This window comes from Bufo bufo, chromosome 4 (genome assembly GCF_905171765.1).
Source record: "Bufo bufo chromosome 4, aBufBuf1.1, whole genome shotgun sequence".
Taxonomy (NCBI): domain Eukaryota; kingdom Metazoa; phylum Chordata; class Amphibia; order Anura; family Bufonidae; genus Bufo; species Bufo bufo.
In genome coordinates, this window is record NC_053392.1 from 544,966,955 (window position 1) to 544,981,865 (window position 14,911).

Sequence of the window (14,911 nt, forward strand, 5' to 3'; positions counted from 1 at the left end):
CTCCTCATGTGTCCAGTGGAGTAAACCTACACATGACATTATATAACACGTGAACAGCCTGTGTCATAAGCCACTAAATTGTGCAACCTAGCAGCTTTCCAGCTGTTGGAAAACTACAACTCCCAGCAAGCTGTATGCTGGAGGGCTGTGTACGTAGACAAGTCTGCACCGAGTCAGCTGACTCAGAGCACTGACGATTCCCCTTTACCACCAAAAACATGGCCGACGGCGCATTAGTCACGTGACCCGCTAGTTTACTACCACGTGTAGCAAATCACATGACCAACGTGAAGCTGCTGGGAGGGAAGTGAAGCGGTGTGACGTCAGCACGTTGCCGTAAAGCGCCTGGCAGTGTCCGCACGGTAAGGAATGGAGTGTGTTTGCCCTCTTTTATGAATGGTATGGTGGTCGGGTGTTTTCCGCGGGCTGTGTAGTCGGCCTGTGCCGCGATTAGTCGTTGTTGGTGCCTGCAGGTTTCCCGCTCTAAGCTCCCCGTGTGGTGGCGGCGGCGGCAGATCGGTTGCTTACATGTGTATGGGGGATGTTAGCAGTGGGGGAGGCAGGTTACTCCTGGCTGTGCTTCACCTTTATCTAAAGTTTTTTTTTTACTTTGGAAATGTCCCTATTGAGGAGCATTTCCCGCTAAATCCCCATTATCTATAGGTCTTTCATCTGCCAATAGTTTTATCCGTTTCTGGGAAAGCTGGGAGGCATCAAAAATGGCTGCAGAGGTTGCCCCCAAGTTGTCCTGGGATTTGGATTAGCAGCTATGGAATGACACAAACTGGCATTAAAGGGGCGTCACCATGAATAACACTTCTACCCCCTGGACCCCCACTGTTCCCGTGTTCCCCTCCATTTCAATGGAGCAGCGGCTTCCTTCATCTGTGTGGGACTATCCGAGAGAGCAGCCTGAGGTCATAGAGGAGACTACAGCAGCAGAAGATGTGCCGCTCCTCTAGTCATGGAGGGACACGGGACCCCCATTCCCGTGATCGCCTGGCCCCCAATGATCAGGCACTCAGGGTTTGCAGAGGACCCATCACCTCTCCTGACAGGTCTGTTTAGTAACTACTACCATTCCCCATGTAATAATTATCCGGCATCTATTCTTATGACTATGATGTACCGTTCCTGTATTATTCCTGCTAGAATCTTACAATGAAGGTCCAGCTGGGTGGGATCAGTTTGGGGGTCCCTGCATGGTCTTACACCAGCCAATCAATGCTGCCTGTGTTAGGCTACTTTCACACTCTTCCGGTATAGGATCTCAGTACCGGAAAAAAAACAAAAAACTTTTCAGTTTCATCCCCATTCATTGTCAATGGGGACAAAACGTCACTGAACGGAAGCCTCCAAAATGCATTCCGCTCTGTTTGGTTGTGTTCCCATACCTGACAAAAAAAAAACACGCACCAAGCTGCTGTGGTTTGCTTTCCATCATGGGACGCCGAGCAAAACGGATCCGGCATGACCCACAATGCAAGTCGATGGGGACGGATCCCTTTTCTCTGACACAATAGAAAACGGCGATAGAAGAAAGTTGCAGAGCAGCACAAATAGACCTCTCGACCAATCCGGAATGTTCCAGCCGTGATAGGACCACAGATCCACAGCAGTCACAAAGGTTCCCAGCAGCATGTCCGGTGTGACTATTGATTGGGAGCCAAGAGCGCGCACACAAAGCGATACGACGTTTCGGCTACGCAGTAGCCTTTATCAAGTATCAGTACTGCGTAGCCGAAACGCCGTATCTCTTTGTGTGCGCGCTCTTGGCTCCCAATCAATAGTCACACCGGACATGCTGCTGGGAACCTTTTTGCCATCTACTACAATAGAAAACGGATCCGTCCCTCATTGACTTTCAATGGAGTTCATGCCGGATCCGTCTTGGCAATGTTAAAGATAATACAACCGGATCCGTTCATAACGGATGCAGACGGTTGTATAATCAATAACGGAAGCGTTTTGCTGATTCCTGCCGGATCCAGCAAAAACGTAAGTGTGAAAGTAGCCTTAGACTATGCAGAGGCACATCGCCCCCTACTGGTAATACCCAAATTGACCTTCATTGCTGGTAATTCATTTGTAACTTCTAGTAGGAATAATAGAAGAATGGCCCGAGTAGTCTTAAGAACAGATGCTCCAGAATTATTACATGGATAATGCCAGAGGTTACTAAAAGAAACCTGTCAAGGGGGGGGAGACGGCTCCTCTTTAAGCTAGCAAACTTTTAAAACTCTTGTGTTTTCACATTCAGACTGACATTTGAGGGAAAAACAATTCGATTGATGTTTTTTTCCTCTAAAGGACCTTTTACACTGCCCGATGCTAGGGCAGATTATCGCTATCATTCATCTGAACGCTCGTTAGCGATGTTCTGCTGGTAATAGTAGAGTTCTTCCGGGCGCCTAACTCGTTGGTGGGCCGCAGATTGTGACTTCTAATCACGGTCTGCAGCCGGCAAACAATGATTCTGTGTGGGGACAAGGATCACATTAGTGATCGCTCCTCCCTATACTGTGTAGGCAACCTCTGGCTGTTGTGAAACTACAACTCCCAGCATGCATACTTGCTCTGCTCTTCTCAGAACTCTCACAGAAATGAATGGAGCATGCTGGGATTTGTAGTTCCGAAGGTTGCTGTTCCCTGATGTAGGGGATCTCTGCGTGTAATGGCACCGACGAGCAGGCGATTCTCAGGAAGGAGCCCCTATAGTGTTAGGCACTAGTCAGCCAGACAAAAATCATTGCAGCGATTCTTAATTTTTTTTTGTCTGTCCAAAACCCGGCGTTTATGCCGACAAGAAGCAGGATCACCGCCGGTCCGCGTTCTAGTCAATGGGGATCCGGTCGAGAACTGTAGAATCCGGCAGTGGCGGATGAGATGAAATCCAGCGGGCTGCTCTCTGCCAGATCCACTGCTGCGTGTGTGTGAACGTAGCCTTAGCCCGTCCTGGTGACAATGAACTACATTGTAGAATAAGATATAACGTGTTTAGTGCTTCTACTGTCATGGCTTCCTGTGTTTCACCTTCTAATCTAGAATCTCTTTGCTGCCAGTATTACAGACCATTAGCACAATGGATATCCGGCCAAATCACACGGTTTACATCAACAACTTGAACGATAAAATTAAGAAGGAAGGTAAGACGTGCGAACATGTACACTGAGAACGTTGTGGACAAGTCATTTACTTGAAGGAATTGTGTCTGGATTCGTGTCGATCTGCCCGATTTCACAGAAATCACAGAGCAGGGGGTAGGCAACCTTTCGGCACTCCAGCCGTTGTAAAACTACAACTCCCAGCATGCATACTTGCTCTCGCTCTTCTCAGACCGCCTATAGAAATGAATGGAGCATGCTGGGAATTGTAGTTTCCCAACAGCTGGAAATGGCATTGATGGGACATGCGTTTAACCCTTGGCATGCCATAAAGGCTCCTATCTTTACAGGCTAATACACAGAAGGCTTTTTCTGTACATATCCCGTGTGCCATCAGTTTGGAAAAGTACACAACCCCCTCATGTAACGTGTCAATGTATTTTCCAAGGGTCATAAGAAACCTGAACCTAACATGCTTATTCTCTTTTGCTCGCAGAACTGAAGAGATCTCTGTATGCGCTGTTCTCACAGTTCGGCCATGTCATGGATGTTGTGGCTTTAAAGACCATAAAGATGAGGGGACAAGCCTTTGTCGTTTTCAAGGAGCTGAGTTCATCCACCAATGCCTTGCGGCAGTTGCAAGGGTTTCCTTTTTACGATAAGGCTATGGTATGTAGCGTGTCTTCCTGTGGTCATACACTAGAGTCTGGTTCACGTTTATAACTTTTGCCTAGTTTTATAGGATGGCCATAGTGAACGGTACATGCTGTTTCTTTTGGTTACACAAATACTGTATTCTTCGGACCATACGACGCATGAATCTTCTAATTGGAAGGAAAAAATAGGGGGGAAAAAGTTTTTACCGTCTATATGTTAATACAACATCAGTATGCCGGCCACAGCAGGGTAAAACATGCCCTTCACTGAGCCCACTAGTCACAAGCCAAATTAACGTCTTAGTACTATATGCCTAGCCATGTCCAGTACAGTGGGGTCAGTGATGGTATATATGAGATATATACAGAGCGGAGGTGAGGGTGTACAGTGTATATATAGCAGATGTGATGGAGACAGTAATGGTATACAGTGTAGAGGACATGAGGTTATACCTACAGTATGTCCCTTTATCATCTCCACTCAGTATATACTGTATGCGTATTGTATACCCTTATTCTCCCCATCACTTCCACTCAGTATATACCATGCACTGGGTATCAAAGTATCGATACTTTGATGTCTGCATCTTTTCCATACTGACATTGTCAGTAGTGATGAGCAAAACGAGCTTTGGATCATAGATCTGAAGTCACTTCGCTCAAAACTGCGTTTGAATGCTGTATGGAGATTCGTCTCCGTGCAGTATTCAAATATATGGGCTCCAGTGAGTTGAAATGAGTTCTAACTTCGACATTCGATTTTTAAAATTGTGAAAACCATTTTAAAATAGGAATTGACTTTGGTACCGACTGGTACCTCCGTACCAAAGCCGACTTCAGAACCACGTTTTAAAATGGTTTTCAAGTAGAAAAATCAAATGCCAAAGTTATGCACCGAATTTTCCTTGCCGGAGCCCATACATTTTAATGCTGTACGGAGACAAATCTCCGAACAGTATTCAAACAAAGTTTGGAGCGAATCGACTTCTGATCTTCCATCCGAAGCGCGATTCGAACATCCCTAATTGTCAGTATTTCGATACCAAGCTGCACTACTGCACAGCTTAGTAGAGGTTCTGATTAGAGAACATGGTGCACGCCCAATGCAGCACACACTATGTTCTCATCAGTAGCCACACGTGGAGAAGGAAAGGGTCTCTCCCATCCCATGGTGACACGGCTGGCTACCGCCAGCACTGAAAACGTGGGCCTGTAGAAGCGATGGGTCAGTCGCCAGAGCTGGCTCTTTTTAATGCGAAAGAAGCCCGTCGGACATCAAAATAGGAGCCGGTTAGCCCCACTCTCAACCCTTTCTTTTCCCATCTTGAAAAGATGGCATAGAGGAACCTGTTGCCAACTTGCCATTATCTGAGATAAATGATGGGGGTCAGTTTGGGGGGTGGGGGCACGTTAGTTTAGTACCTCCATGTGCCTAACATTAAAGGGGTTTCCCGAGATTTCTTTACTGATGACCTATTCTTAGGATAGGTCATCCGTATCCGATCAGTGGGCGTCCACTGATCAGCTGTTTGAGAAGTCTGTGGCGCTCCTGTGAGCACCGTGGCTTTTACTAGGCTGAGCGACGACACGTTCTTGTGTCACGTGGCCTAGGCTCAACTTAGTCCCATTCACTTGATACTAAGCACAACCGCTATACAATGTACGGCGCTGTGCTTGGTAAACTGCAAGAAGGCCGCGGTGCTCACAGGAGCATCAGTGCCTTCTCAAAACAGCTGATTGGCGGGGCTCCACCGATCAGACACTGATGACCTATCCAGAAAATAGTAAGTGACCCCCATCAAGTACCTCCTCACATTAACATGGGGTTAATGTGAGGTACATGATTAGGTTAGTTACTGTTAATATGGGGGGGGGGGGGGGGTACGTGGCTAGAAGGTCCTGGCAGCTCTCACACTGTGCAGGTAGAGTGCTGTGTGTACAGATATGTACAGAAGTTCTCACACAAGTCTGTGGGTAAAGCCTCGGACGAGTATATTACTGTACAGCAGCGGCGGCACGAAGCGCACAGGGCGTTATAGCAACCAGTGACGCCGTGCGCTCCTGCACTCGGGAGGATGCCAGTCCGGTATCTCACGGACGTCTGCAGGAGGCTTAAGATGTGATTATTCAGAGAGCGGATAGCACACAGTACCTGCTGCTGCCACATGACTGCACTTTACCAGGACCTTCTATTCCCACAGAGATCAGAGTCCCCTTCCGTACACTGACAGCTGCTGTCGTTTGGACTATTAGACACAGACACACCAGAAGATTTCAGCACAGTCTGGGAAAGAAAAAGTGCATCTAGTAGTCCAAAAAATACAGTATATTCCTCGTGTACTGGCCATAGAATTTGATATTCACTAGAAATCTTGTCAGCACTCGGGTATTATCCAACCAAGTCTCTCTTCATACGTGGATACAGTGTATGTGTGTGTTTAGTCTATCTGCCAGCGTAGAGGGTGCTTTACATTGCCTGATGTCGAATGAACACTCATTAGCAGTAATCTCCCGGTGAAAAGGTGCTGCTCATTCATCGGTTAATAGGATAGTTCGTCTGGACACCCAAATCATTGTTTGCCGGCAGCAGATCGTATTGTCTTAACGGCCTCTGCTGCCGGCAAACAATGATTCTGTATGAGGATGAGAAATGGCATTAGTGATCACAACTCCTAGTGAATGCCTTACTCCCACCAATCGTCTGCTCGGACTGAGCGGCTAGGCTGGTCCTGTATCCTCAATGCAGAATGCTTACACGTGTACCTCCTCCTCTTCCCTAAATTGATGCGGGTCTCAGTAGCTGAACTCTCTCTTGTGAAGCATTTACTTCATCACACCTTTCTATATGCCACAAATGTTTTTTGGGTCACTGGCCATGTCGGTGCACAGCCTGATCACTACAGTCCGGGGCGATGATTGGGAATCTGAAGCCACTTAACCCTCTCTGCCCCAGTGGAATAACATGCACATCTTACCAAGTGTTAATGGGGGAGTCAGGACGGACAGCGGTTATCTGGTGTCGTTGACCCTTCTAAAGGGGTTTTCCCAAAATAAGAGCTGTGGTCGAGCATGTGCGCTTCATTCAGAGTAGGTTCCTAGTACAGCACTTGGGTATCTTTGGCAGTACCATAGACTATGAATGGACTAGCTTTTCTCGTGCCCAACTGGACACCCACCACTCACCTGTCCTGAGGATGGGTGATTGGTTTTCATTCTGGGATAACCCCTTCAACTACAGTGCCCTTTAATAGTGGTGGTCAGAAGTTCTTGCTTGCTTATAAAATCACAATAAAATAAAAGTAATGACATAAATCGTATAATAAAGGGCCTTAATGGTGACCTGTCTCAAAGTGGCATGTGCCGCAGCAGTGATATGTCGCTTGGGAGCTGGAACCAAGCGACGGGGACCAGGTGAATATGAATTTTTCAGCAGGGGAGCAGATTAAAAAGGAAAAGAAAAAGCATAAATAATGGCCACCTTCCTAGTTCCTACTATAAGAGGATTCTGTTTTTAGTTTAAGGGGTTTTCCTGGATTATTATACTATTATATTGATGGCCTATTTGCAGGATAGGTCTTCAATATGAGATTGTGTAGAAGAAGAGCTAGTCCATAAAAGTCGAGCAGGCTTGTGGACGACAAAGAACGCAGAGCCACAACCAGGCGTGATATTAAGCCTGTTTTATTTATAGACTACGCCTTTCGGAGTGCATGACCCCTTTATCAAGCTGAGGCTGCAGCTCGCTACCTAAAGACTTGATAAAGGAGTCATGCACCCAGAAACACGTCGTCTATAAATAAAACAGGATTAATATCACGCCTGGTTGTGGCTCTGCGCCCTTTGTCGTCCACAAGCCTGCTCGGCTTTTATGGTCTAGCTCTTCTTCTACACAATATTTACCTGACCGGCGATTTGGCTCCCGCCCAAGGTCATCGGACGAGTTCGGCTGCACCAACCAGTAATCTTCTTGTTTGGCCTTAATTGTGGTTGCACCCAATTTGGTGCAACTGAAGAAGGTGCGCACGTTACTATCACCACAAAAGAGCACTGCTAACCGACATACTCGCCCTATGAGCGCCTTCTCTCCCTCTCGGTCTTTTTTTTTTTTTTTGTGCTCAATATGAGATTGGCAAGGGTCTGACTCCCGGCATCCCCACCGATCAGCTGTTTGAATGGGTTGTGGCACTCCATGAGCACTTAAGCCTTCTCCTTGGCCATGTGACGTTGTGTTTATCTGTCACATAGCTAATGCACAGCTCAGTCTCCTTCAAGTGAGTGGAGCTGAGCTGCAATACCAAGCACATTCTCTATCAAAGGGGGGGTGCTGTGCTTGGTAATCTGCGAGGAGGCCGCGGCACTCGCCAAAGCTTCGGCTGGAGTACTGGGAGTCGAACCCCCGACAATCTCGTATTCATTTTTTCCGTCACATTATACACTGCTCATTTCCATGGTTACGACCACCCTGAAAGATAGCTGCGGTGGCCGTGCTTGCACACTATAGGAAAAAGCTCTGGCCTTTGTTCACTCCCGCGATCCCGACCACCAGAAAAGACAGCACTTTTTTTCCTATAGTGTGCAAGCACCGACGCTAATGCTGGATTACAGGGTGGTCGTAAATGAATCCAGCCAGCAAAGGAGACAATATGGACAATCACAATACATTAGTAATCGCCTTGTAGTAACTTTCTCTACATGATAAATGCTATTTGCTGAAGTGAGACAACCCCTTAAACATACTCTGTCTGACTTTGAGTTTGAAGAAATGGAATATTGCATATTGATGCGTTCTCCTGTAGTAGTGATGTGTTTTCTCCTGCAGCGCATTCAGTATGCAAAGACGGATTCTGATCTGGTAGCCAAAATGCGAGGAACCTTTGGCGACAAGGAGAAGAAGAAAGACAAGAAAAAGAACAAACTTCAAGAACAAGCAGCTAATGCTGCAAACAAGAGGCCAGCACAGGTAATGATGGTGATGTTCTCTAGACCTCTGTCAACAGGGCGCCTTACATATTATACAACCTGTGAATGCTAGATAAATGTGTACAAAGGTAATATCGTGTCTTTAGCCGCCATCTTCACACTCGTAGGTATTGGTGTGGTGCAGTAGGGGGAAAAAATGGAGTTTCTTATGCTTTTACAACATTTGTTTTTCTTCATTAAATTAATTGCTTTCCTTTGAATATATCTGATTTAAATATTTTTTTTTATTATTTTGCATATGACGCTTACGCAGTTGAGATCCTTCATTCTAGCTCTATGCCAGTTTTCTCTTAGAAAAGTCTTAAATTTTGTTGCAAGTGCTGGTTTGCTACCAAATGTATGACTTTTCAGACACCCCCACCACTTTTTTTTTTTCCAAAAAGTGGGTGAGAGGAGGCAGGACACGGGCAGGACCTCTGTGCCCCGACTCATTTAACAAAATGAGCGCCAGAAATCTACTCCAGTCAGGTCTGGTGCACAGTAGAAGTTGCAACAAGGCTTCAGTTTTTAGTAAATGACCCCCCCCCCCCCCCCCCCCCCCCCAGCGTGTTCTTCAGTTTCCTCATTAATTGTGATAATCTTTCCTTTTAGACTCTAGAAACAGAAAACGCACCTCCTGGAGGAGCCCAGAATCAACAGGTAAACTGATGAGCAATGTGAATTCATTGTACATTAATCCGTTTTTCTGTATTTTATGTTTTTTCAGTTCAATTTGTAGTCAAGGTACATTTAGGTACATTCACCCAAGCGTATTTATGGGTCCGCATCCGTTCCGCAATTTTGCTGGACAAATGCGGACCACAAAAGATGCGGACAGCACACTGTGTGTTGTCCACATCCATAGTTCCATTACGCGGCCCCGCAAAAAAGATAGAGCAATTCCTATTCTTGTCCGCAATTGCAGACAAGAATAGGCATTTCTATCATAGGGCTGGACGTGTGGCAAAATGCGGAACACATGCCACCAGTATCCGTGTTTTGCGGATCTGCAATTTGTGGACTGCAGAACACAGTCGTGGAAATGTACCCCTACTTCTAAATGATTATTAAGGCCTTTTCAGGCCTGGTCATTAAGGGGTTAAAGCAATTTTCTCATCTTGGAATAATTTATCATGGGGGTAATATTTTGAAGTAAATTTAGCAGTTGTCTGCTTTGTTTTTTTACAACTTTTCTGCTACAGTCTCATGGAGACTTTTGGTGCATTACCCCCATGGATTTGACAGTATGACTACTATGCCATGAGATTCTGATCAGTCGAAGTCAGACCAAAGTAAAGGTGGTGCCAGGTGCCTGTTTCCAGGGTAAAATCCACTTTTTAAGGGCTCATGCACATGAACGTATACTGGCCGTGCCGTATCGTGGCCCGCAAACAGTGCATTTGCAATACATGGACACCGGCTGTGTGCACCCCACATCACTTGAATGGGTCCGCAATCCGGAAAGTCCGGTGCGGAACGGAGGCACGGAGCCCCACCGAAGCACTACGGCGTGCTTCCATGGGGTTTCTCTCAGTGCCTCCGCACCGCAAAAAAATAGAACATGTTCTATCTCGGACCCATTCAAGTTGAATGGGTCTGGATCAGTCTACGGAATCCGCAAGCATGTTTCCCGTGCATTGGGGACCGCAAATTGCGGTCCGCAATGCACGGAACGGCCGACCAATGGCCGTGTGCATGAGCCCTAGGACAAACATTAAGTTTGATAGTTTATATTAAAGTTTTACTAAAGCAATTTATAAATTCTTGTGAATTAGGCCTCATGCATACGGTCGTTGTTTTGGTCCGGATCTGAGCCGCCGTTTTGGCGGACCGATTCACTAGAATGGGGCCGCAAGAATAGACAGTTATATTAAAGGCTGTCCGTGACGTTCTGCAAATTGCGGAACGCACACGCATGCCATCTGTGTTTTGCGGGTCCGCGATTTGCGGACCGCATAACACACCACGTTTGTGTGCATGAGGCCTTAATCTCATTCACAACTTTTCAATGCTAAAAATCCTGCCTTTTTTACAGTGAAAGTTACTTTATTACTGATGTTGTCTTGTCAGGTTATATCCCTTTTATATTTCATCAGTTGGCAAATTTTGATACATTTTGGCATGTCATAAAATGTTACCTCTTTAAAACTTATTCCCATGCTGAATATGCCAGTGAGGTACACATTATAACTAATATACTTGTAATTTACTAATTTAGATTTTTTTTACATTCCCTTACCTGTTACTAGGTGCCTGATAATCCACCAAATTACATCCTTTTCTTGAATAATCTACCTGAAGAAACCAATGAGATGATGCTTTCAATGTTGTTTAATCAGTAAGTATTACACATTTCATGTGTCAGATCTGAGTTACATATATATTTTTTAAGATGTGTTCACAATTAAAAGGGATTTTCAAGACTTTTATATAGATGACCTATATCACCACTGTCTGATAGGTGGAGGTCTGACGCTCGGGACCCCTGTCAATCAGCTGTTTGAGAAGGCAGCGGCACTCTCACAATAGCGCCGCGACCTTCTCTCAGCTTTGTCTAGGGCCTAGGCCATGTGATAATCACGCTCATCTATCACAAGGCCTAGGCACATCTCAGTCTCATTGAAGTGAATGAAGCTGAGCTGCGATACCAAGCACAGCTGTTGTATAATGTGCCGCGGGGCTACTGCATTAATCACTGTTTTCTATATTTTGTGATGACTCTCTGGCACTGACCTTTTTATGCGGGGCGGGGGTATTGGTCCTTGTTCTTTGTTTGCTGTGCTTCATGTCCTGAATCCTGCAGTTTTATGTTTTTAATATTATAATGTATGCTGGCATTCAATGAAGACTAAGGGGGTCATTTATTAAACAGAAATATGCCTAAGGGTACTTTAACACTAGCGGCCGGACGGATCGGACGGGGGCGGAGCTCCGGCGCAGCACGGCAGTGCATGGCTAGAGGCCGCCGGACTAAGTACTGCATGTCCGACTTTTTAGTCCGGTGGCCTCTCACCGTGCACTGCCGTGCTGCGCCGGAGCTCAGCCCCCATCCCCATTATAGTCAATGGGGACGGAGTGGCGGCACGGCGAAATAGCGGCAGGACGGATCTGACGGGGTGAACAGCCTGTCGGATCCGTCCTGCCGCTAGTGTGAAAGTAGCCTAAATTAGGCGTATTTCTGGCACAGATTGCGTCCCAAAGGTCCTTTGCGCTACAGTCTGTGTCTTTTCCCTGCACACGACAGGTCTAAAAAAATGTGGACGGGCCCATCTTGCCATTTTCTACGCCTGTTTTAGGAAGCTGCGTTACATTTAGAAGCAGCGGTGGATCTGCTGAAGTTATATAGAGGCCTACACTTCTACATAACTCTGGATCCATACGATCAATACGGACCTGTATTTCTCTCATTCCCATCAATAGAATTGGCTGTTCTCATATGCATAGGACCGGGATAGGATTTGTCATTTTACAGAACGGCCAAACAGATCAGCAGAAAATATGGATGCATGCATAGAAATGAATGGGTTATTGTGCTAGCTGCAAACAAATGCGCATAGCACACAGATGAAAAATATGGTCTTCTGTAGGGATGAGCGAATCGACTTCGGATGAAATATCCGAAGTCGATTTGCATAATGCTTTGTACAGAGCAGGAGCTCTGTGTAATATTAGAATGTATTGGCTCTGATGAGGTGAAGTTATTGCTTTGCGAAGTCTCACGAGACTTTGCGTAATAACTTCATAAATGCTCCCGCTCCGCACAGCATTGAAAAGAAGTTTTATGCAAATGGAAGTTGATTCGCTCCTCCCTAGTCTTGTGCATGAGGCCTAGCTTACTTCTTCTGTATTGTGGTGTATGATAAACAAACCTATGGATTTAAAGTTCCAAAAGACTTTGGAAAGAATGTATCTGTTCTGTATTCTCAGTCAGTCATTTCCTTTTATGTTTTCTGCAGGTTTCCTGGCTTCAAAGAAGTCCGTCTGGTTCCTGGGAGGCATGATATTTCCTTTGTAGAGTTTGAAAACGAGAACCAGGCAGGGTCGGCACGAGATGCACTTCAAGGATTTAAGATTACACCATCTCATGCTATGAAGATCACATACGCTAAGAAGTGAAAACGATTGACTTTGCTGGACTTATTTATAACTTTTTTTTGTATCGTCTTCACAAGGAATGTGCTGTTTTCGGTTCAGATCCACAAGTACGGGAGAAGTGATGTCTCTGGCGTCCATTCAGATTCTAATTTTGTACAAATAAATGTTTGTTTTAACCTTGGTGTTTAATTACTAATGTGACATTATCAATTGTGTGATGAATCTGTGAAAGGTTAGGCTATGTTCACAGGAGCGCTTGGGAGCCGGTAGCCTGATCCAGCTGAGGATCACACTAGGGGATCTGGCCTTATCCAGCGTTGCCAGATACGACTGTGTACCGCCGGATCCCCAATGACTATAATGTGATCTGGACGCTTTTCCGGCATACCTTAGTGCCGGGATTCGGTTGGACAAATACTGCTGCATTCAGCGATTTTGGTGCGGCCGACCAGATCAGCGTGCCACAGGTGTCAACCCGGCCTTGCACGTCTGTGGTAATCAAGTTGCATTCAGGAACACTGATGTGGCACTAATTCAGGACTGATCGAATGATCTGAGAATAGGACATAAGCAACATCCAAGATTGGTACATTTATTTTTTATTTTATTTTTTGGTGGAAATTCATTATGCTTTTTGTAAGTTTTCAGCATGCAGATCACTTGTATCACTGGTCTAATAAAAAGTTGATGACATACAGGGACACTTATAGCAAGTCAGTCACCAGTGACTTCCCTATTCAACTATTGTATAGTTCTCCTGATTTAAGCGATTGTATGCATTTTGTTCATTTGAGGCTCCAATCCCAAGTTATGACGTGTATTCCTAGTATGCAAATTAGAGTTCAGTGCAACTTGGACATCACTGTTGCTCTCATTGCACCAAGCTCCACTTACTTCCGGGGCCATCCCCTCCTCTGCTGCTTTGATAGGGCCAGGCAGTGGCAAAGCAGCAAGGGAGAGTCTGGCCACAGAAAGGAGCAGAACTTTGGTGCTACGAGAGCAACAGCGGTGCCCTCATTGCACCGAGTGCCTAATTTACATTAAAAGTGTCATAACTTGGGAATGGAGCCTCGGGTCAACAATAGAAAATTTTTTTTTTTTTTTTTCAGTCTTACCCTGAAAAATGTAGAAAGTTGTTTTTTTTTTTTGCTTATAGCGCAAAGTGCAACTAAAGATACATTTTAAAGGGAATCATGCTTTCTCGCCCAGTTTCCTTGGGGGACACAGAAGACCTTGGGTATAGCTCATCTCCATAGGAGGCGTGACACTAAGTGAAGACTGTTAAGCCCCTCCTCCACAGCTATACCCTCAGCCTGGAGAGAGAGACTGCCAGTTTTTGCTTAGTGTCCAAGGAGGCAAGACACTCCCTGCTCTGCAGGGCTGTTTTCTCCTTGTTTAAATTTTAAATTTTTACTCTTTTCTTTTTGTTCCAGATCATCAGGGACAACAGAGACGCACTAGACCTCTCTGTTCTCCCGGGGTTGAGCTGCGCCAGTGCCGGTCACCCGCACTGCTGCCTCCCCCACAGAAGGCAAGGTGGACCAGGGCAGCCTAGCTCCCCTGCATCCCGCCAGCGCAAGGGTCGCCCGCACGCCAAGTCCCTCTTCCAGCGTCCTGCCACTACGGTGCCAGTAGCTGAAGGGGCGACCCTGCTGGAATGGACCGAGGGTGAAGACGGCTGTGGTAAGAGAGAGGCTTCTCCAGCCCTACGTCCCCCCCCTGGTCTCCTGCGTGCCTGACCCCCATACTGGGCCTCTGGACCCTTCCCCTGCTGGACCTTGGCTGGCCCCTGGGGTGCCGCAGAGCGACAATCTGCTCTCTGCCTCCCTCCCCTTTTCCTGGCCCTCATAGGATATGAACTAGCTAGTGGCTGTCTCCCCACAGCTAGCTGCAGAAGCTGCGACATAGTTGCTGCTGTCGCCTGCCTTCTCCTCACGGGCACCCCGTCTCTGGGTCCCCCCATCTCCTTACCGCAGTGTTGCGTAAGGCCTCGCCTCCGGCCAGCATTAATATTCTGGTGCGGCCGGGCGCCGCAAAAATTTCAGGCTCCGCGGCCTGCCAGGCCGCCATTCCGGGCCCCTGACTATTCCGGCCGGC

General features: G+C 46.5%; 1 protein-coding gene across 1 annotated transcript; it reads left to right on the forward strand.

Moving 5' to 3' along the window:
• The first annotated feature begins 297 nt into the window (after positions 1-297).
• Positions 298-13,088, forward strand: SNRPB2 (small nuclear ribonucleoprotein polypeptide B2). The gene is made up of 7 exons (XM_040430007.1): positions 298-362; positions 3,063-3,146; positions 3,601-3,773; positions 8,580-8,720; positions 9,332-9,379; positions 10,969-11,057; positions 12,676-13,088. The coding sequence occupies exons 2-7, from the start codon at positions 3,083-3,085 to the stop codon at positions 12,833-12,835; spliced, it is 675 nt and encodes a 224-aa protein (XP_040285941.1). The 5' UTR covers positions 298-362; positions 3,063-3,082; the 3' UTR covers positions 12,836-13,088.
• Positions 13,089-14,911: the final 1,823 nt, after the last annotated feature.